The following is a 23952-nucleotide window of genomic DNA, read 5'->3' as shown; positions in this document are numbered from 1 at the left end:
ATGTTTGTAGGCAAGGGTTATTTAACTGATGGGCTTTTTAAGCTCAATATAATGTCCGTTAAGGACGATAATGAAATGAAGAATTCTTCTGCTTACTTGCTTGAGTCTCCTAATTTATGGCATGCTAGATTAGGACATGTAAATTATGACACTTTACGACGTTTAAGTGCAAAAGAATACATACCTAAACGAACTATCGATTCAAAACATAAGTGTGAGACTTGTGTTGAGGCAAAATTAATGAGATCATCATTTAAACGTGTGGAAAGGAACACCAAAGTGCTAGACCTAATACATAGCGACATATGTGATTTAAAATTCGCTCCAACAAGAAGAGGAAACAAGTATTTTATTACATTCATTGATGATTGTACAAAATACTGCTATGTATATTTGTTGAAAAGCAAAGACGAAGCTATAGATAAATTTAAAATCTATAAGGAAGAAGTTGAGACACAACAGACTGAGAAAATCAAAACGATACGAAGTGATCGTGGAGGTGAATATGTTGAACCACTTGGAGAATTCTGTTCACAACATGGTATAATCCATGAGGTCACTGCACCATACTCCCCTCAGTCAAATGGTGTGGCTGAAAGGAAGAATCGCACTCTGAAAGAAATGATGAATGCGATGTTGTTAAGCTCTGGGCTTCCACAATCGATGTGGGGAGAAGCCATCTTAAGTGCAAATAATATTTTAAATATTACGATGCGCAAGAATAAGGATGTAAGTCCTTATGAAATGTGGAAGGAAAAGAAACCAAGTTACCAACACCTGAAAGTGTGGGGGTGCCTTGCAAAGGTACTGATCCCTACACCGAAGAAGGTGAAGATAGGTCCTAAGACTGTGGATTGTATTTTCATCGGATATCCTCCACATAGTACTGCATATTGGTTTCTTGTTCATGAATCCAAGATTCCTGATATTCAAAAGAATACCATTATGGAATCAAGGAATGCCTCATTCTTTGAGACGATGTTTTCCTGTAATCCAGGAAACCAACAACCTACGACGTCTAAATAATCTCATGAGTCTGTAGATGACGATAATGAGAGTGACGAAAGTGAAGACGAAAATGTGGGGGTAGTGAGAAGGAGCAAAAGACAACGAACAGAGAAATCCTATGGGTCTGATTTTATGACCTATTTGCTCGAAGAAGGTGACCTAAAAACCTATAAGGAGGCGGTTACCTCACCTGATGGACCTATGTGGAAAGAGGCCATCAAGAATGAAGTTGATTCAATTATGCAGAATCATACTTGGGAACTAGTGGACTTGCCAACTGGTTGCAAACCATTAGGTAGCAAGTGGGTTTTCAAGAAGAAGTTGAAAACTGATGGCACTATTGATAAGTATAAGGCCAGACTTGTGATTAAAGGATACAAGCAACAAAAAGGCCTTGATTATTTTGATACATATTCTCCTGTAACGAGAATAACGTCCATAAGGATGATGTTTGCTATTGCTGCAATGCGTAATCTAACTGTACATCAAATGGATGTGAAAACAGCCTTCCTAAATGGGGACATAGATGAGAAAATCTATATGAAACAACCCGAAGGGTTTGTTGTCCCAGGACAAAAAAGAAAAGTTTGTAGATTGGTGAAATCATTGTATGGTTTGAAGCAAGCGCCTATGAAATGGCATGAAAAATTTGACGAGGTCGTGCTGGCTAATGGCTTCAAAATCAATGAATGTGATAGCTGTGCATATTACAAGGATAACTAGAGTGGCTATGTCATGATGACGCTATATGTAGATGATCTACTTATTGCCGGAAGCAATGATAAAGTGATCAAATCTACCAAGGACATGTTGAAATCAAGATTCGACATGAAAGACATGGGACTAGCAAATGTAATTCTGGGAATTCAAATTTCTAGAACATCAGAGGGTCTCGCATTAAGTCAACCACATTATATTGATAAGATCCTTAAGAAGTTTCTTAAGGATGACTTTGAGAAAGCTAGGACACTTGTGGATATGACTTTGCACCTATCCAAGAACAAAGGTGTCGCTGTTTCCCAATTGGAATACTCGAGGATAATTGGTAGTCTGATGTACCTCATGAGTTGTACAAGACCAGACATTGCATACTCAATTAGCAAGTTGAGTAGGTTTACGAGTAATCCGGGAGCTGATCACTGGAAAGCGATCATAAGGGTACAAAGGTACTTGAGGGGAACTCGAGACTATAGACTGCACTATGGCAGATACCCAGCAGTATTAGAAGGATATACTGACGCCAATTGGATATCTAGCAAGAAAGCAATTAAGTCTACGAGCGGCTATGTGTTTACATTAGCTGGAGTGGCAATATCATGGAAATCCTCAAAACAAACGGTGATAAGTCATTCAACGATGGAAGCTGAGTTTGTGGCACTAGATAAATGCGCCGAAGAGGCTGAATATCTACGTCAGTTTCTGGAGGATATTCCAAGATGGCCAAAGCCTGTAACTGCAATAGGGATTCATTGTGATAGTCAATCCGCTATTGGCAGAGCGAAGGGCACGATGTATAATGGAAAGTCTCGTCATATACGATGACGACACAGTTCCATTAGATAATTGATCTCAACCGGAATTATCACTATTGACTATATACCGTCAAAAGACAATATCGCGGATCCACTAACCAAAGGGTTATCAAAAGAAGTGGTTGAGAAATCATCGAGAGGGATGGGCCTTAAGCCTATTGCTTAACGGCATCATGGTGGACACCCAACCATTGTTGACTGGAGATCCCAAGAACTTGGTTCAATGGGACAACTAAATCATGATGACCAAATCACTGTGGGAGTAACCCCTGGCCTGTTCCTATGATGAGGAAACAGTGAGACCCGTAAGGTACGAGGTTAAGCTTTGAGCTTTTAATGATCTTTGATGAATACATGGAGTTCAGGAGTGAACGCATGGAATTCAGTTGAGTAAACGTGGGTTACTCTATAAGATAAAGATCACCTATGTGGGAGAGAAGTGGGGCCGCTTCAAAGGAGAATTGCGAGGCACAATTCTTTAAAAACTCCTGCAGAATCAGGACGATGTTCCATGGCCAAAATGGACATAATCATGAGAACTGAATGAGTCAGGAAAGATATAGTGATGAGTATGTCATCGTTTACACAAACGGTCGAACAGTTCAAGGACATCGCGTCATACTGTCTACCAGTAAAGTCGATATACTTATTCGAGCGAAGGTTCAAGGAGCATTCTCTACCTATCGTATGCTATATCTGACCGCCGGAACTATAACCAAGTCAAGCTCCGCGTCTGTCTGTCTATGTGGTGCGTGCTACTGGACCATCAATCTCATTTTGGGGGATTGTTGGACAAACTTAGTATTTTAGACTAAGTTGTGAATCATTTTGAGACTCTATATGAGTGAGACACATTATGTGTTAGTGGTGTGTATTTATTGGAACGTATTCTCCTCTTCGAGGGGATTCCAACGCATATTTACACGCTCAAAATGAGTAAAAGGTGAATGAGAACTGATGTTCCAAAGTTTTACCTTTTAATATGAAAAGTGGTTTTGTACCACATGGAGAGTAGCACAAACCTATTCCTTAGTTTTTCTTATAAATACCATGTACCACATCGAAAAGAAAAACAAGTCATTTCAAGCCTCTCTTTATAAATAGAGTCTTAGGGCATCAGTTTTATTAAGTCAAGGGAATAAGAGTCCTCTCTTTCATTCTCGGTCTCTTTAGTCTTAAATTTTCCAATACTCCGGTGATAGTTCTCGGGCTTAGTTCAAGTTCGCTGAGAGTATATTCGATCTATCGATTATACTGATATCTCGTTTTATCCTGGGAGGCTATCGACTCGTACATACGGTGAGAGGCGAAATAGCTTTAAGGAGACAGTTTCAACTAGACTCGAGGATTTCCATTTGGTTATATTCTTCCTTTCTCTGTTTGATTTCGTTTACTCACGCACACACTTATTTGATTTATATGTATTAATCGTAGATTGTATTCACAAAAATTGCCAGCAATTGTTCATGGAAGTTACAAGCTCTTTGAGAGGTACTCCAAGTAACTTGCCGTTGCTAATTGACTTCTACCTTGTTTTCATATGTTTTTCATTAACTCAACTTTTCACATCTAATGTGTTTGATTGTTTAGTAGATAAGAGATTTCTAATTTCCTTGTATCAAAATTCATCTACCTAATGTGAAAAAAGCTGTTACTTTTTGGTCCTCCAACTAGTAGACAATCTTATTTTTCAGCCTGCACATGTTAAGATTTTTATTTGACCAGGTTCTAGTTAGTTGTATCTAGCAGTCATTAAACTTGCATAAAAAAATCCCGAATTTTTATGATGTGCAGCCATGCAATTCTTATCTATCTCGCTTGTTCATTTCCTGGAGTTGCAGATCACTGGTGAGTAGTGAGATTGCATCTATCTAATTGTCTGCAATTTCAGTAAGGTTGATGCACATCAGGGGCGAATGTAGTTTTTTTATTAATTGGGGGAAAATCCATGGAGATGACCTACATAATATGTTGATAAAATCCTAGGCCCTAGAAACATTTACATACATTAAGATTGCTAATACATAATTGGGGTAAGTTTCTGCTGGGAAACTTCCAACCATCAATTGCGGATCTCAGCTTAGTATGTGAAATTATGCAATTACAGGTAAATCTCATTTTAACCTTTGCTAATATTGCTTTCTCGAGAGAAGCCCGACTAAAATTTTAGGAGCATTATTAAAAATTCAGTATGCTAAAAAACTGAAGAGCAGTGTCTAACATATTGTTGTTGAATTTAGCTTGTACCTGAAAGTGATCGTAACCGAAGATTAAGTCCATACAAGATACTTCTGCAATGGATTGAGGATACCAGGAATGCAACTAATCCATATTTCGACGAATTACATTCATTTATCTTGGAACTCAAAGCGATGCTGACAGTAGACAGCTCACTAGTTGTAAACGAAGTGACTAAGCAGAGTCATGCAGTGCTATCCAAGTTGTAGGGACAAAACACCTGTAATGTGGTCTGTGAATCTCTTTGTTTAGAGCTCAGTTTTACCAATTGTTGCAAAGGAATGAAATAAACAGTCAAGTGTAGTAGTATGCAAGAACAGATGCTCCTGTTCCTAATAAAACTTGGGGTTTGATGTTTACAAATTCATTAGAATTATGGCCCTTATTCTCACAATTTGGGTAGAAAAGGCCCAAAATCTCACTGATGTTATAAAATGGCCTTCTATAACACTCACAAACGTGATATTTAGTTACGTTTATAATATATAAAGAATGTTAGAGCTCAGTGGTTAGGTGGTACATTTTGGAGCTCGTGTCCTGAGTGACAGAGGTTCGAATCCCCAATAGGAAACGCAAAAAAATATTGCGTTTTTTGAGTGATATAAAGGGCCATTTTATATAGAGCGGGCAATCGGGTCGTGTCGTGTACTTTCGTGTCGTGTAATTTCATATTTCGTGTACGTAAACATGAAACCCATATCCGACCCGAAATGATTTCGTGTACCCATATGTGAAACCCATATCCGATTTGAATCGTGTCGTGTACTTTCCGTGTACTTTTCGTGTATATTAAATAAAAAATTAATATGATATATATATACATATAATATATAAAAAATCTATTTTAATGTATAATTTAATGAAATATGGAGAGTGTATATATAAATATATATTTTTACATAGTATTCTATAAAAACTTGTAAATATTTATATTAATTTATATTATATACATAAATATGTGCATGTGTTATATATATATTAATTTATAAATATATTTATCTCTTGTAATTTCGTGTACTTTCGTGTACCTAAATTGAAACCCATATCCGACACTAAATCTATCGTGTAATTTCGTGTTCGTGTACATTCGTGTTTCGTGTATAAAAAATTAAAACCCATATCCGTATTTTTCGTGTTGTTTCGTATCGTGTTCACGTGTCCTGTATCAAATTGCCCGCTCTAATTTTATAGTGACAGAGGTTCGAATCCCCTGGATAGCAAATCAGTTTTTTGAACTAATACTAACGCAAAGTAACAATGCGTTGGCTTTGCACAAACGCATCAAAAGAATGCGTTTCATAATTAACGCAATATTAAAGTGCAATTTTTGATTTAATTCAAAAAATAATAAAGTTAATTATCACCATTGAACGCAAGAAATAGTTGCGTTTTTGTGCTGGATAGGAAACGCAAAAAAATATTCCGTTTTTGAGTGATATAAAGGGTCATTTTATAGTGACGGAAGTTTGAATCCCCTTGATAGCAAATCAGTTTTTTGAACTAATACTAACGCAAAGTAACAATGCGTTGGCTTTGCACAAACGCATCAAAAGAATGCGTTTCATAATTAACGCAATATTAAAGTGCATTTTTTGATTTAATTCAAAAAATAATAAAGTTACTTATCACCATTGAACGCAAGAAATAGTTGCGTTTTTGTGCTGGATAGGAAACGCAAAAAAATATTGCATTTTTTAGTGATATCAAGGGCCATTTAATAGCGCATGTGAGATTTTGGGCATTTTCTTCTCAAATTGTGATACTAAGGATCATTACCCAACAGAGCAATCATATATACTCTTTTATGACACCAGGTCTAGCATATTTTTTGTTCTGATCTTCTATGTTAATAAACTTCAGCATCATGAAAACCCATATTTGCAATTTGTTAAAAATTCTTAAAACATGAACCTCTCGGAAAAGCCCACATTTTCGTTTTCTTGATTCATTGGGACATTTTCGCAAACATGTTGAAGGCTGCTCCGTTTCTTGGTATAATATTTTTCATGGGTTGTTGGGTTTTGATTATTACTTGGTCAATTTATAAATTATCAATATCAATATTAGGATTCAAAGCATTGTGTGTATGTGTGTGTGAGATCAGTCTCAGGAGGTGCAAGGACTATGATTGAATGTAACGATGGTCTCTTGATATTTTGCTATAAATGTTCGATTTATTAGCAGAGAGATGTGAGGGATTGCGGGATAAAAAAAACAAAGGAGCTGAAAAAAAGAAAAAAATAGGTAGAAGTTGACGGGAACTGCCACGTTAGACAACTGAAATTTTCCTTTATATAGATATAAGATACAGATCTTTTTGATGTTTTATGCATATTTTAACGTGAATAAAAAGGATAACTCCACAAATTATTTTTAAAATTCTTTTTTCTTAATAAAAGTATATATATTAAATTTTAATTCAAGAAAAGAAAAATTAGAAAAAAAAAATGCGGAATTATGATTTTTTATACATCTTAAAATAAGCTTAGAAAGTCAAAAGAACTTGTATTTTGGAACAAAGGGAGTATTTAATTCTCGTTGCATAATTTCTATTTACTTAAATTTGATTCCTTCATTAAGTCTGGTTTATTTTGAGAAATTATCAAAAATGCTAACAAAAAATTTAGTTTCTTTATAATTTTACTTTTTGTTTAAAAATATTGATAAAAATGCAGTTGGCAGTCAAAATTAATTAATTTACTTTTACGTTTTTGTGAAAATAATTGAGGTTGTATTTGTATTTGGTTATAAGCATTACAATTAGTTGCAAACTCGTATTTTTTTTAAAAAAAAAGTAGAAATTTTTATTTTTTCCACATAAATAAAATTCATATTTTTTCATAAAAAATTCACCCAGTTTTTTATCTTTATTTGAATCAACCAACAAAATCGATAATAATAAACGGGAAATCAAACTAACGGGCAATAAGATAAGTCAAGTGGACAAATACGATTATTAAAAAAAGCAAGTGACATTAAAATTTAAGTCGAATGGGAACAACTTTTTCGTAAGAGAAATGCTCGGGATCCCAATTTTTTTTTTCAAATAATGATGTGTCATGCATAAATGGTAAATTTCTTTAATAATAATATGAGATCAAGTGTGTGTAAATATAAATCTCAAATCAAAATTTGATATATGTCATGTCATATCATTTTTTAAAAAAAAATTGGAAAAAATATTAGAGAAACCTAGCATTACTCTTTTGGTAAAGCATTTTGTTGGACTTCAAGGAACCATGCAAGTTAAGCTCGTAAGCAAAAAATATAGGAAACATTCTTACAACGCAATTTTCGTTAGGAATGTAAATGCAACGGATGAAAATCATTTGCCATGTATATATAGAAGAAATTTTATTATATCACTGTTTCTTATATCATCTACCAAATTTTGTCTCTCTCCAGATTATTGTCCAATAAATGTCATTGGACATTAACCTGCTCCATTTACATTCCTTTTCTTGATCAGGTGCTTTAATTATTCCTCATCTTAATCAGGCCTTAATTATTCTGCATTAACTGATTTGTGGTTTTGTTTGTTTGGGTTGTGATCAGATTATACGATGGCCAGTTGCCAAACCTATTCTGCTCATGATTTCGTTGTCAAGGTTCTTTCTTTTACCATGCGAGTGCATGCGCGCGTGTTTTATCTGGCTATGGATTAAATTTTCGTGTTTGTGTTTACGTACATTTCGAATTAATGTAATCTTGTGTTATTATTGTTAATATGATGTTCTTTGTTCATTTGTTGCCTATTAGCCTCTGGAGTTTAATAATTTTTCTTTAGGCTTTTTTACGAGTTTCTCTATTTTTCGTTTTTTGATTTTTCATTTATTCATTGTTTTAGTTATCAATGGGAGTTTGCAAAAAAGTTTAAATTTTATAATTCCAGTTTAGGATTTACGAACATAGGCTGATAATGTACAACGAAATGATCTCGTTTAGTTGGTCTGCAAATTTAAACAATGGATATACGATAAATTACCATCCGAAAATGTAGATATGGTGTACTGAAGGTCTCTGCATATGAACATTGTTTCAGGATGCAAAAGGAAATGATGTGGACCTTAGCCAGTACAAGGGCAAAGTTCTGCTGATCGTCAATGTTGCATCACAATGGTGAGGTTATATTTTTTATGGATAATTATTCTAGTAAGAGTTCACAATGCCACGATTAGGATATCTCGTAAGTAGTCAGTTAGTCTGCTTATGCCAAGGCCTTTTGCACAGCAAAGGAGGCTGTTAGGTTCCAGATTCTTGTCATCTGTGATTGTATGAACGTAGACGATACTTTAAGAACAGTAGATTGTATATTTGAGCAATCCATTATCGACATTGTTAACGTATGCCTTACCTTGCTTCAGTGGCCTGACAAATAAAAACTACAAGGAGTTATCAATGCTATACGAGCAGTATAGAGGACAAGGTTCATCCTAAATTTACTCCATTTAGGTTTTTGAAAATATTCATTTGCTGCAAGCGTGTATAGTTGGAGGCATCTCTGGTTCTTGATCCAGCTTATTAATGTTTAGGGTTGTGATTTTACAGGTTTGGAGATTCTGGCTTTTCCGTGTAATCAATTTGCAGGCCAGGAGCCTGGGACTACTGAACAAATTGCAAATTTTGTCTGCACTAAATTCAAAGCTGAATATCCTGTATTTGACAAGGTAAGTACTGACACGAGGTTCTTAAATCTTACTTCCTTGATTAACAAGCGATTTCCAGTTGCTTGCGTTTGTTTGAACAGGAGCTTATACCTCTGTTTCTAATCCAGATTCAAGTTAATGGTTCAAATGCATCTCCACTGTACAAGTTCTTGAAGTCTAGCAAACAAGGAACTTTCGGGGACAATATCAAGTGGAATTTTACCAAGTTCTTGGTGGATCAGGAAGGGAATGTGGTGAATCGCTTTTCTCCAACAACCGCTCCAAATAAAATTGAGGTAAATCTGATAGTGCTATACCAGTACATGCTAAGTTGAATGAAGTTTATCATTATCAGGTTATTAATAATTTTTTCTTTCTCATTGCAGAAGGACATAAAGAATCTGTTGAATCAAGCTTAAGTTCTGAAGTTTGATGCTGCTTCATCAAGTTAGCAAGTACTATTAGTCTATAATAGAGACTTCAATTATATAATAACTGATGTTTTGTAGCATTAATGTGTTTAAGTTTTTGATATTTCAGCTGCAAGTATTGTAAACTTGCGATATATGTTATCAAGAGTTTAAACAAGATTCTTGTAACAGTTCGAGATATTTATACAAAATCTGCTTTGTTCATAATATACTTATGGTTGTAGTAGAGAAGGTGTTAAGAAACACATTTGCTGTGATAACTTGATAGTTCTGACATCAGTTTACGTTCGCTTCAGAACATCAAAAGTTAACAATTTCACTGCTCGCTTGAAAGAAATGTACTCTGGGAAACCTTAATTCTGGTACATCAGATCCTGATCTCGTGGCAATGGTAACGTGTACGTGGACGTACTCGTTAGCGTGCTGCATAATTGAAATATTGGAAAAATAAGACGATATGCAAGAAAGTTTCCAGAAAATGTGATGATTATATGCAGAGATAAAGTTAGGACTTAGGGCGAGCCATCCTAGAGAAAGGAAACAACAAGTCTGACTTCATTTTTCTTGTTTCGAGTTGCTTGATTTAAATTTCCTAACCCACGGAGCATATTGTTGCAACTAGTTTTGGATTATAGGCATCTGAATCAAGTGCATCAATGAAATGACAGAAAGAAAAAACGAAAATCAGGCATCGTCAGACCAGGAGATGTTCATCCATCCCCAGTCATTAACCGGCACACCTAAAGCTCTCCAAACAGCTTCAGAAGCATCAACGATATTATCGTCACAAGGAGGCTGATAAGCATGTTCATCATCACAACCCATAGTCGAGTCACATTCATCAACCACCATTGCTTGCACACTCACTCCATTACCATGAATCGTAATGTTCTTATGACACCTACTCGTACCATTAAACCATCCAGTCGACAGAGCCACCACTGATGTCTTATTAGAATGGTAGGCCTGATCACACTCAGATGGCCCCCCACCATCCCCATTTTTCTCAAAGTTGTTTAAGGTTAAAATCGCTTTAGTAGCTCTCGAAACAGGTGGGGAGCAGTTGTAGATGTCGTAAAGCTTTCCTTCTACGCAGCATTCGGCTCCATCAGCTGTGTTGCATTCATCTTTTGGTGGTTTTGTTCCCTTGAGTTTCCCACTTGGCTTGCACTGTTGAGCTCCAACACTACTAATTGACACAAGAAAGAGTATTAAGAGGTGTGCAGCAGACAAGTAGACTTGTTTCTTCATTTTTTGATGTGTAAATTGTAATGATCAGTTGAGCAATGTTATAGATCAACTACAGGTTACAGGTTCGATTTCTCGCTCCTCTTGTTACATCCTATCATAATCTTTGTACCAAGATAGTGATATTCAGATTTGTCCTATTAACTTGTACTATTAAGATGTCTCCTGGATTGTATCAAGTGTGATTCTTAATTTCTTAGTAGATTCAAACAAAAAACAAGAATATAATGATTTTTTTTATAATGACATAGATAATGAATCATAAGGGCACAAGCATAGGCCAGCTCAATACCAGTAGAATAACATACAATGTCAGGGGAATGGAACCCAATGAAAATGAATATTGATTTAGTGTGCTAACTCAAGTATCTATGTACTAATATATCTGGCACATTAACCATCAACCAAACACCCCATTAATTTGCTACAGAGGTGGAAATGTGGAATGTCCTTGTATTATGTGAGCTTTTAAAGAGGTGGTGTACTGTGTTTATTCTTCTTTTTAGTTATTTGCTACTATTAGGATTCTCTCAGGCATTATTCAACTGAAGCAATGAAAGATATGGAAACTGTCGTGTCGACTGCATGCCCAGCTTAAAAACTATTGGCAACTCGTATATGCAGATTACTCTATTTCTATTTAGTGCAGCTACATGATGTCGCCAAAATAAGGTACATGCATGCTCAATGGCAATTCCCGGAGAATTACCACCTTTCAAGCACAGAGCATGCATCCCTGCAGGCTACAGGAGATCACAACACATGTCGGAGCTCACAATAGACTATAATTTAATTTCACAATCATGTACACAATTCTCAAACATTTGAGACTAGAACAAGACTGGCCCTCAAACAGGCTCTGTATAAAGCTAGTTATGGTTCAATGGAAGACCAAATAAAAGATTAAAGAGCACTTACGCTGATAATGTAAAAACAAGCACTAATTGAAGTCGAGTAACGTCATTGTCAAATCATAAACTTCATCCAACTACAAAATTTTCCTGAATATGCTACTATGAAAATCCCAGAATGCTGATCCTGTTACTCAGTCGAAACTTAAAGAACGCATGAATTTTTTTTGGGAAACACCAGACGCATGTATATAGATGGATAAGGGAAGAACAATACTGGGATTCAAGGTAAAGCTTGAAAGAAGCTTGCTGCAACATGGCTTACCTCAAATGCACATCCTAAAGCGTGTCCATCAGGTCTGCAGATAGATTTTATGCTTAAACCACCAGTCTAATTGTGAAGGCCACCTTCTTCTGAGAACAAGTACAAACCTGACAAACACTATGCACATGAGTAACGATCTAAGGAAGAAAACAAAAGAAAACAGCACATTAATTTGGTTCACACGTGCAAGTGAGAGGAGTGTTAGAAGTATAATATCTATTTTAGTAGCGTTTTCTGATTAGTATGAATTGATGGTTATCTTAATACTTATCCTATAATGTTACATTTGTGATATGTGGTTGTTGTTCAGGTGAATTTGCGGCTTTCTTCACTGGTGCAAATCTGATAATAGATTATGTTTTGTCAAACGCCGTGGCTGGAAGTTTAACCACAGTCCACATATAAGGCCAGCTACTGGTATGTCCTCATCAGAAACTAAATGGAGATCGACCATTTATGCTCTACCACAAGGATTCAATCAAATCAACTTCATTTCCGTTGTCATCGTCTTAATTCTATCCTTAATTATCTGTTCCAGGTCACTAAACAACCTCAATGTACTTTGAATTTTATTGATATTAATATGTGATTCATGTTATTGCAGTACGAGAGAAAGTTCATTAGTGAACAGTTGTTCACAGCCCTCCACATTGCGATTATCGGGTTTATTATAGTTATTGGATTCTTTAGGGGAGATGTCAAGAATTTTACGGTTCCGGACTTCCAACTGAGCCTCCACAGAATGGTGGCTTCTTTCCTTATTAGGTGTACCTGAGCTATATTAGGTAGTGTCACTATGTATACAAGTTTGATTAAGCCACATTAAGAAAATATCAACATTGGCAAAATTGCTTCGGCCCAATAGAAGTACATAATAACATAATATATTTCAAAGTTCCGATCACCGTAGCATAGCATAGCATAGAATTGTAAACATCTCAATAGAGCAATTAACAGGATTCAGAGGACAAATAACAAGGTTTACCTCGTACACTGGGTTCTTAAACAAGACAGATTATATAATTAATTAATAGAGAATTATCTAAAGGAAAGATTCTACATATCAGGTTCCTTCAATAACATCTAATGCCTTCATTCCCACCGCATCCATAAAGTATTAGGCTTCAACAAGACACAAGTTCATATCTGGAAGATAAAAGCAACAGAAAGATTAGATATTTACATCTTCCTGTGCTACGCTGCTGGTATTAAACAATTTAAATACTAAAACTATATGTAAGTCTGTACTTATCATATTGAGAGAAGCAGAGAATGCAATACATCAAGCAAAACAAGAACATATGTAATCACTAATATGACATGCTGCATTCTTGAATTACATGATTTGGCAAGGAAGCAATCACAAAAACTCGGTCAATAGTAGCAGTATAAGTGTACAAAAAAATGATTTATTGAAAAGCATGTTAGGACATAAAACACAGAAACCATGTAGAAAAAAATCATAAAAAGAACCTCAAAACACAAAACAGACATTTATTTATTACAGTCTTGCTGCCCTTGTGATTGCAATTAAATTATCATGATACTAAAGTATGGGAACCAAGTCTGTTACTACCAGAAAAGTGTACAAATTATAATTGACTAAAACGGTCCTATCTTTATTAAGGTACAACATTGCCATAATATTTCATTTTGTAAAATACATTACATCTAAATGACTCTAAGGCTAAAAGAACTAAATATTTTTAAATTCCTCAATTTGTCTACTCCACAATAGATTGTAAGTGTGGTGACAATGGTGGTATGCCCCCAGGGATAGGGGTCTCTAGGTCAAATTGCTTTCAAGACTTCAAGGGTGAAACTAATAAGAAGTCTATCAAGGCCCTGGTCAAAGGCAGCCGAAAAGAGTAATTGCAAAGGGGTTTAGCTGCTGGGATGTACTCAGGTCTTACTTATGGGCTAAAAGAGGCCCGTGGAGTGACATCAGATGATTCATCCCATGAGCAGATTGTGCAGTGTGCTATAACCGGTGCAGCCATCTCCACAGCTGCAAATCTTCTTACAGGAATATTCTAAGTGTTAGCTAATACTATCAGGAATGCTAGCCATCGGAGTTGGACTCTGATTAGCCATGTTATGATGTCTAGGGTAGCTGTGGCTAAAATCTTTAAAGATTTCAAGTGACATTGATGATTGAACTATGTGACCGTGTATTCCTATATTTAAGCAATTTGAATCTTATCTTTTGTTCAAAAAAAAAAACTTAACACAGTCCAGAACTTCAAAATTCTAAGAATCAAATAGATATAGTATATCAATAATCTAAAGCTAAGAGAATGACCTCTAGAGAAAAGCACATTAAACTATCAAGCACACACAAACCACAAAGTAGGTGATAAGCTTCCAGCTTATCGTATACAGTAAACCTGACTTTCAATCATAACTTATACACCAATCAACCAAATGATCTTCTAACAGAAAACAACGTGTTAGCCTGCTTTGCGATTTAGTTAGTATTAGTATGTCCGCAGAAAAAATTATGCAATTTTCTATCTCCTTGCGTTCCTGACTCAACCAACGTAGGTAACCTTGTTGGATTTAGGAAAAGAAGGTTCAGAAAAAACGACTTACATTTTAATTTATTTAGAGTAGGAAAAATATTTATTTATTAAAAAAAAGGCTTTAAAGGAGTAGCCTACCCGGGTGTGCTTTGTGAATTAATTACACAAGCAGAGTGTAAACAAGATTTTCTATCAGTTATTTACTGTTGCAGAATGCAAGATGTTATGCGGGAGCAAAGCCGAACACAACTATCTACCATAATTGTTGCTCCAGTACAGGGCATTACAGGCACTTAATCCTACACTCCTTGTATATAATCTAATATTACACTTCAGATTTCTTAATATGGCGCCACGGGGAATGTTCCACAATATGGAAATCACAAGGACAATACTGACATAGGCTAAGTACATGTACAAAAGAGGCTAAATATTAAGGTGAATTAGAGAATCAATATTTCAGTTTTCAAATTTCAAGTGCTCCAGTAATCTTTAAAGTTAAACATCCAAACTTCTTTTATATGGAGACAAGGAAAGTACCTACAAATTGAAAGCTTAAATTTAACGATATCGAGATTCAAACAATAAATATGTAACTTCTGTATAACCTTATTTGTTACTAAGCATACCACATAAAAAAGGATTCTACTAGTCACATACCTTCCAAACGACCTCGCAGTTGCTTCACTTCTTCAACTCGTGCACAATTCACTCCTACATGCATGATTCAAGTCATATAAAAGCCATAAAACATACATCTATAACAGAAAGTTGTCCAGAACTATAGTACGGCAATGTAAGGCATGCATAGAGAATACGAAATTTGTGGTGACATGTTATATCTCCAACTTTCTCTCTGTGTTACCAGATGTACAAGCCATGAAAAATGATTCAGTTTCCCCAAACTTGCAACGGAGGATCAGTAAAACCATTAACTACAAAGTGCAAACCTAATTTGCTTATATATAATTCTTTAGTAGCATTAGTAATTAAAAGTAAAAGTCTTATGTGAAGATGTACAGTGGAGATGTACAACAATAGTAAATTACTTATTATGATACCTTTCGCTTTCCTTTGCCCTTGCCCTTGCCCTTGCGACCGGCCGTCCATCCACCAACTTCATCAAGTACTTCTGGTTGATATATCTCAGCAACAGCTCTTGGTTGGTTTTTTTGTGCCTCGGTCAAATTCTCATAAAAACCATAAGAAGGATTTTGCGAAATTGCACTTTGGAGATCAATACGATCTTGTTCCGAAAGGTAACTAAAAACGTGATCGTTCCCCTCATGTCTACAAAAATCCAATCTATAGCCTATAGAAGGATCAGACCTAACCAAATATACATTGTTTTTTTCCTTTTCCCACTTAAATGAATACCTAACTTCAGTTAAAATACATATATCATGAGACTTGTTACACTGGGAAATAACTTGGTTTGGGATATGTTGATTGGGAGGGGGTACTGAAATTAGCCTTGTGTACAATGTTTCCTTGGTAAATGTATTATCCAGACTAAGTTTAGCAAACGAGTGTTCTGGTTTAATAAATGCATAGTTCTTTTTTTGGTTTATGTCACCAAAATTAGGATTACACTGATTATATAAAGTTGAAGTAAAATCTAGATATTCTTCAACCGTTAAACCTAGACTAGGTGCATGTTTTATGTACTCACTAATTAAAAACTTACATTCATCTATTAATTGCCCAGCCAAATACTCGGTACCACGATGCGGCAAACCATTGCTCCTGTGCTCCAGCCATTGACTTCTTATTCTTGCTCTTAAATCTGGAGACTTATTAAACAAAATTGCCAACTCTTTTGCTACTTTGACTTGTTGAATAAAACTATTGTCACCCTTCGGTTGGTCTCGATCAATCGTTACAAACACCCCGTGTTGAACTTTGCTAAATCCACGAGCATAAAGCTCTGCAACGAGTTTATCGGCGTTGAAATTGCGAGGAGACAAGTTCATCGACCCAAGCAGAAACACAGAATACACAATCTCAGCAGCTGCAAAGAACCCCTTTTTCTTGCCATTCCTAATCCTTGCCTCTATATCACAACCAACAGGTTCTTTATTTTTCACCCAATCACCATCATATCTATGGTTTGCTTCTGATTGTGTGTAACAATTTTGAATGAGAGGAGTGAGTGTAACTCGTCTTCCGCCACTAGTAGAGCTAGAGCTTGAATCAGAATGCCGAGGAACATTTACTACCGGAGCAGCAGACGACATAGAAGTATCCTCCCTCAACCACCTACCACTACCACTACCACTATCACCGCCTGCAAACGAATCCCTACTACCACTCCGGTGAGACGAACCACGAGCTCGATCTCTCATCCAGGGAGGAATGTACTTACCTAAGTTATCTTTACTCATTATTTAGATTTTCAAAGAAATGAGAGCTCAGAGAGAAAAGCAGCGGCGGCGAGAAGAGAAGAAGACAAGAGTGTTTTTTACAGACTATTGTTTCTAAAAGGGCTTTTCTATATCTAGGGCCCCACACCTTGTCTCATGCTCCCCAACATTACATCTTCGTGTACCCCTTGAAATTAAGAAATTTTTCTCTTCATTAAATGTTAATTAAAAATTTGTAAAAAGTGTTAAAACAAATATTAGAAAAAAATTCCAATATAGTATCCTTATTTGTCTTATAATTTTAAAAATACAATTACGTTTAAAGTAAAAAGATTTTTTGAAAATAAAATAATTGTGGCAGTTTCTCTAAAATAAAATCAATTTTAAGAAATTGAACCCAAGACTTTCTTAAATGTAATAACTTTAATTACTACACTAATCTCATCTTGATAAACTTATAAAATTCAATAATGATATATGCATGTGCAAGCAACTATAAATTTGTTCGGTACATTAATTATTGATCTCTTTTTTTAAGTATACATGCATAAGGAAAATCTCCTCTGCGAGGCACAAATTCGAATTAAATAAAGGGCCAGTAATGGAACCTTTTTATGCTAATTAAGAATGATCTCTTTTTTTAAGTATACATGCATAAAAAAAATCTCTTCAAATAATTTTTAGACTTAATTGCATGAAAATGGCATGAGTTATAATTGTTTTGCATAAAAATGGCGGACCTATAATAATAGGCACCCGTATGACTTAAATATAATTTTTTTACCACCCGATTGCATTCCGTTAATTACTTTTAACAGACGTTAGGATTTTTTTTTAATTAAAGATATAATTACATGAAAATGTTCTGAATTATAATTTTTTTGCACAAAAATGATTTATCAAAGAATTAAAAATTAAAGAGTATCTACAAATTAAATCAATTACGAAATTAAAAACTAAAGAGCAGTTATAATTCTTTCTATAGTTCTATCCCAGGCCCTGTTGAAAAGAACGGTTTTGCTGATTTCTTGTGTGAAGTCGAGTGCATGACTTTGTGTGTATTTCTTGGCTTTTTCAGTATAACCTGAAGGTCTCTCTTTAGTTTATTCTATCTGTATTGCCTTTATACTGAAATATTTTGGTGTTTCTATACATCATGCTCATTATCTTACAGTGCTTATTGAATATGTACTAATTTTGTATAAGTTGTCTCGTCCCTAAGATGTAAAACTTTGATACTCTATAATTATCATTTCTAGATGTTGTCTCGCATAAAATTTTGAATCCTATAATTCGATATGGAGTTTGGATTCATCATGATATGTTCGTACATTAGTATTCTTCATTAATATCCTTAATTATTTTTTCCATGTTATCAGACTGTACATGAAAATAAGAAATTACATAATTCTACATGTTTTTAACACTTATTTTATATGGATACTATAGTTTTGGAAGGCAGGTGATGAATGTTCCCTCGTTCCTGAAGAAAGTGTATTAGCATAAGCATATTGACTTCTCACTTACGAGTCCTTTTGCTGTTGGTTGACCTGGTAGAGTTAAGCGAAGGAACCATAAGACTGCTTCAAAAAAAACTAGCGGCGAAGATGGAGACGAGAAAGATGAAGATTAAGGCGTTAAATTTAATATACTTCTGAACTACTTTCCGTTTTGGCTCTGTCCCAGTAATATAGATTAAGGTATTGTTTTTCGTCTTGGCTATGTCTTGGAAATTTAGATTAAGGTGTGATTCTGTAGTTATATAAAAGGAAAGTCGTTTACCTTTATAAAAAAATAAGTTTTTTTTTCTGCTAATTTGTAGCTGTTATTTAATTTTTAATTCCGTGATTGATTTATTTTATAAATGCTCTTTGATTTTTAATTTCTTGATTGATCATTTTTGTGCAAAAAATATTATAATTAGGCCATCTTCGTGCAATTACATCTTTAATTTATGAAAACCCTAACGTCCGTTAAAGATACCTAACGGAATGTAATCGGGTGCTAAAAAAATTATACATGAGTCATACGGGTGCCTATTATTATATGTTAGCCATTTTTGTGCAAAAAAATTATAACTCATACCATTTTCATGCAATTAAGTCTAATTTTTATGCTAATCAAGGGTGTGGGCTTTCCATACTTAGGGCCCAATCTGGTCGGATGGTCCCCAATATTCCATCAAAAACAAATCTCGCCTGAAATTAAGAAACTTTTCTCTTTGGTAGGGCCGAGCAAAACCGAACCGAAACCGAAAAACCGAACCGTGCTAATTCGGTTCGGTTCGGTCCTAAATTTTTCAGAAATTCAGTCTATTCAGTCCGGACCGAATAGACCGAAATAAAATCCGGTTCGGTTCGGTTGTTTTCACAAATATTTCGGTTCGGACCGAATAGACCAAATCATAAATACTATAATTTTGTATTATATATATTTTACATATATCTTAAAAATAATAATCAAAATTTTTAATTTGTAATTATATTTATAGAGTATTAGAACTCTACATATCACATTACTTTACTTATATTTTAAAATTTATAATTTGTGATTTAATTTTTAATGCAATTTTATTTTTTTTAAAAAAATCGGTCTATTCGGTCCAAAACCGGACCGAACCGAATTATTTCGGTTCGGTTCGGTCCGGTCCATAATATAACTTCGGTCCGGTTCGGTCCAAGAAAAAATGACTATTAATTCGGTTCGGTCCGGTCCATAATATAACTTCGGTCCGGTTCGGTCCAAGAAAAAATGACTATTCGGTTTTTTCGGTCTATTCGGTTCGGTCCGGTTTTGGACCGAACCGACCGAATGCTCAGTCCTACTCTTTGGTATAAAATTTGTTAGTCCTAGTGTTTTTTATTATATGACATTATATGAAATTTTATTTTTGTACACGCACTTTTAAATTTCTAAGTGCTTTGACCGCATAGTTATAATAATTATTTTTAATTTTTTTCTTTTTATGAATAAAATATATAACTAAATCTTTAATTTACAAAAAAAAAAAATATTATTTTATCTATACGGTTAAATTACTTAGAATTGTGTAAAAAAAAGTCAAACAAATATAAAAAAACAGACATATTAAAATACACAGAGAAAGCACTATATAATTAATGTTAACAAAATAGTAAAATGTGTTTTAAAAAATTAGGGAAATTTCCAATATACCCTCATTTGTCCCATAATTTTAAAAATACCATTATAATTATTCATGCCCACAATATCATTCAATCAGATGTCCTCCAACAAAACTAATACTAAGCTACTGGACTCGATACATGTGCCCTGAAGGACTTAAAGCAGAAATGTGCCTCTACAGATGCATGCTTAGTATGTACAACAATTCCATTATCTTAAAATTGATGCACACATTGAAGACATGAAAGCCAGTTTACAAGAAACCAACTGAGGTTCATTTGAAGACTTGGTAAGGAATCTGCAACTAATTTCAAAAGGGGTCTGACATGTCACCCAGTGGTATCCAATACATTTCGGATAAAAGATGCATGAGACTCGATACAATTCATCTAATCCTCGTACATATTTTAAAATCAGATACTGGTGACTTGTAAACTGTGTTCACAATGTACATAGCCCCATTCACACCTTTTTCTACAGTCATTGTGAAAAGGCCATTAAATTTCTTTCAGGTACTTAAATAACCTTGGTAGCTGACAGGGTGGCACAGTGGCACTTTGAGATTAAAAAAAAAAAGCATTAATGAAGTGTACTATGCAGTACCTACCTTAACAAGGAAATATGGACTAACTGTTTTATATATAACCACATCATATGTTATACCAACTGTTTTTAACATGTTATTCTCCAGGCCATACATCAATGTCTCTGTGCATAATAGAGTATTAGAGTTGGTCTTGGAAAACATAAATTACCATGCTTAATATAGTACAAGAGACTGGAATAAGCTATAATTCTAACACTTTAACAAAACATACCAACTTAAAAGGAATATATGTTCCGCCGACCCAGTTTAACAACTTCAATCAATCTTGGAACACTTTTGGATGAAAAATGATATCCATATGATTTAGATATTTCCTAACTATCAGATAAGTCCAGTACCAAGTCGCAAATTAAAAAAGCTCTTAAGAATGTAAACAACGAAAAAAACAGCTGCTGGAAAAAACTTAAATGAAACACCTGGTGAGCTACACATGAATAGCCGGTACCAACTGAATTATCCACAACACAACCTTTACCTACTCGAATTAATATATCCCGTTAGCTTTCTTGTCATTTACTACATCTTCTATTCATAAATAATAAGATAATTCATATATTATTTTGAGCATGAATTCGACTGAGGCTCAAGCTCAATTTTGTCACTGTTTTGAAAAAGGAACTATAAGGGAAACTGAAAGAATTTGCGACGGTGAGTCTGCATCAGTATCAATATTGTTATATTCTTCAAATTTTGTTACAAACTCTTACGGGTGTTGTCAGTTTAAAAGTATTCTGTACCCCCAAAAAAAAATTTGTCTCAATTTTGAATACCCGTCTATAAGTGCATCATATGTGACTTTATCAGGACAGTGGCCTCTTTGAATCATTATTTCTAGCATATCTTTGAGTACAGTTTCATTTAACAAGAGCAGCAAATAGTTGTAGTCTTAGTACGACAGAACGCAACATACTACCTAGTCAAAATATCTACAGACAATATGTACAAATACAACACACAACCAGCAATTCGAGATTAGGTATTCAGAAAAATTATGTTAAATCAACTTCGACTGTGCTTAGGAATAATACGAAACGTATGAAAGATACTCTTCTTAAGTAGGAGTAAGTAGGAGAAGAACAAACTAATTCACAACAATGACAGTTGATAGGATACTAGTACTTGGAATCAACCAAGGAATGTCTAGAGCAAGTGTGGATATTAGAGCAATTTTAAAGTATTTTGTATCTTAACAAACTCCTTTCTTTCATGTAACTGGAGCAGGAATTTTTTATGAAAAGAGAGGAGGGGCCATCCCGCTCTTTTAACAAAAAAAAGTAGCTGTATTGTTAACTGATCGATCAACAAAATGGGAAAAAATCATTCTCTAAACTTGTAAACAGGGGAACACAATTCCTATCAATAAGGAAAGTTAAATATAAATCTTTACTATGGTGCCTCAAGGTTTGTTAAGATATATGGATAACATGTACAAGTCGGATAACAAACACAGTACTGCCAATATATAGATACCCTGTCCCTAATGAGCATTAGGACACAGTGACATTAGACGATGCACGGACAAAACAAGACCACCATTTCAAAATATGATATTCAGCAAATTAAGAATTTATAAACTCCAATCATTTGTAATTTAGTAATTTTAGTACATAACAAGAGATATACTACTCTGAGTGCAAAAACAACAGACAGAATTATAACATCAGTGACAGTTTAAAAGATACTAGTACTACGGACAGTTAATAGTACGTACAATATAACAATGCTATAATTGCCTTTGAATTTTATGGCGAACTTGTACAAAGAGTTGGAAATTTAAAACTATAATGTACCTCAAGAAACTACCTGCTTTGAGCAAGGAGAGCAGGGCCCTGCCCTTTTAATTTGAGCAAGTCCAATACCATGGAGGTGGTAGAGGCATCCGCTGCGAAACCATGAGCAACCATCTCAGCTATAAGCACACATCCTTTGTCATATTTCTTATTCCCAAAGCAGCCACAGATAAGTGTGTTGTAAGGGACATCATCTGGCATGCAGCTACTAGCTTTCATTTCCATAAATATTTTATCTGCTTCTTCCAGTAACCCTTCTTTACAAAATCCTCTGATCATAACTAGGTAGAACTTCACACTAGGACTTAAACATCAGTGCCAGTTGTAAAGATACTAGTTGCGCTACCACTCGGACCAATAACGAATACCTGTTTAGTATTTGGCTCCAAACTGTTCAAATTTAGAATTCGAAAATCTTGAATGGTTGAATTGTTCTGATTAGTTAGTCTTGCTTTTACGTTTCTGATTAGTCTCAACCACTTTCTCCTATCCACAAATTTTGGGGAACTTTTATCTTTTCTAATTCTGGCTTCCTAGTCCCCGTCATCATCTTCTCTCAGCCACTTCTTCCCTTGTTCAGCCAGTCTACGCGGCAGTGCACGCAATCAATTACCCATTCTTTAGTAGATTCATCACTTCAACTATGCAGAAGTCTCCTGCGGAACCTATCAATATGGGACATGAAATTTTCAGGCTGCAGCCCAAGTATTTTGCTTGCCGCAAATTGTCCTAGATCAATGTGTGTCCATGAAGACTGCATGCTGATAAAAGAATTTTCCATATACGGGCAACAGGGAGAATAGACATTTGACAAATTTCTGCCTCTTCAAAGAGACCGACTCGACCTAGCACGTCAACTGCACAGGCGTAGTGTTCTAAACATGGAACAACTTCATGAAGATTAAACATAGAATCAAGTGATATTTTGCTTCATTTACCAGTCCTGCATGACAACAGGAACTAGCTGAGTTAAGTTATCTCATCAGGTTGCAGCCCACGTTCAGGCATTTTGCGCTTGATAAGTTGTACACTTGACACTGCGCATATCCCATCATCATAGCAATCCAAACTGCTACATTGTGTTGATCTTTATTTCTAAAAGCCGTCTCTGCACCACCTATACTTCCACACTTGCAATAAGCATCTATAACAACACTCCTAATGAATATACTTTTTATCCATACCCGATTTCAGAACCAAAAGATGAGAAGTTTTCCCATGATGATCTATAATTGTCGAAGATGCCG

At 35.0% G+C, this 23952-nt stretch overlaps 2 protein-coding genes and 1 long non-coding RNA gene across 3 annotated transcripts; 1 reads left to right on the top strand and 2 right to left on the bottom strand.

The window, feature by feature from the left end:
• The first annotated feature begins 8147 nt into the window (after nucleotides 1-8147).
• On the top strand, nucleotides 8148-10066 carry LOC141672343 (putative phospholipid hydroperoxide glutathione peroxidase). Its single transcript, XM_074478917.1, has 7 exons — nucleotides 8148-8247; nucleotides 8334-8386; nucleotides 8821-8897; nucleotides 9143-9204; nucleotides 9327-9445; nucleotides 9553-9720; nucleotides 9811-10066. Exons 2-7 carry the CDS (start codon nucleotides 8342-8344, stop codon nucleotides 9841-9843), a joined length of 504 nt encoding a protein of 167 aa, XP_074335018.1. The 5' UTR covers nucleotides 8148-8247; nucleotides 8334-8341; the 3' UTR covers nucleotides 9844-10066.
• A 379-nt stretch (nucleotides 10067-10445) lies between these two features.
• On the bottom strand, nucleotides 10446-11106 carry LOC141671538 (putative ripening-related protein 1). The gene has a single exon (XM_074477810.1). It carries the CDS (start codon nucleotides 11104-11106, stop codon nucleotides 10540-10542), a length of 567 nt encoding a protein of 188 aa, XP_074333911.1. The 3' UTR covers nucleotides 10446-10539.
• A 2125-nt stretch (nucleotides 11107-13231) lies between these two features.
• Nucleotides 13232-16066, bottom strand: LOC141671208 (uncharacterized). Its single transcript, XR_012555004.1, has 3 exons — nucleotides 15863-16066; nucleotides 15462-15515; nucleotides 13232-13425 (listed from the first exon to the last, which is right to left on the bottom strand). It is a non-coding gene; the product is annotated as an uncharacterized LOC141671208 (long non-coding RNA).
• Between the last annotated feature and the right edge of the window lie 7886 nt (nucleotides 16067-23952).

This window comes from Apium graveolens, chromosome 7 (assembly GCF_009905375.1).
Source record: "Apium graveolens cultivar Ventura chromosome 7, ASM990537v1, whole genome shotgun sequence".
In the NCBI taxonomy this organism is placed as follows: Eukaryota; Viridiplantae; Streptophyta; class Magnoliopsida; order Apiales; family Apiaceae; genus Apium; species Apium graveolens.
This window is presented reverse-complemented; position numbering and strand designations above follow the sequence as displayed.

Bases quoted from the DNA above. Each gene is read 5' to 3' on its own strand.
- LOC141672343 (XM_074478917.1), top strand. From the start codon at position 8,342: ATGGCCAGTTGCCAAACCTATTCTGCTCATGATTTCGTTGTCAAG. The intron at 8,387-8,820 runs GTTCTTTCTTTT...ACATTGTTTCAG, and splicing joins CTCATGATTTCGTTGTCAAG to GATGCAAAAGGAAATGATGT. The intron at 9,205-9,326 runs GTTCATCCTAAA...GTGATTTTACAG, and splicing joins CGAGCAGTATAGAGGACAAG to GTTTGGAGATTCTGGCTTTT.
- LOC141671538 (XM_074477810.1), bottom strand. From the start codon at position 11,106: ATGAAGAAACAAGTCTACTTGTCTGCTGCACACCTCTTAATACTCTTT.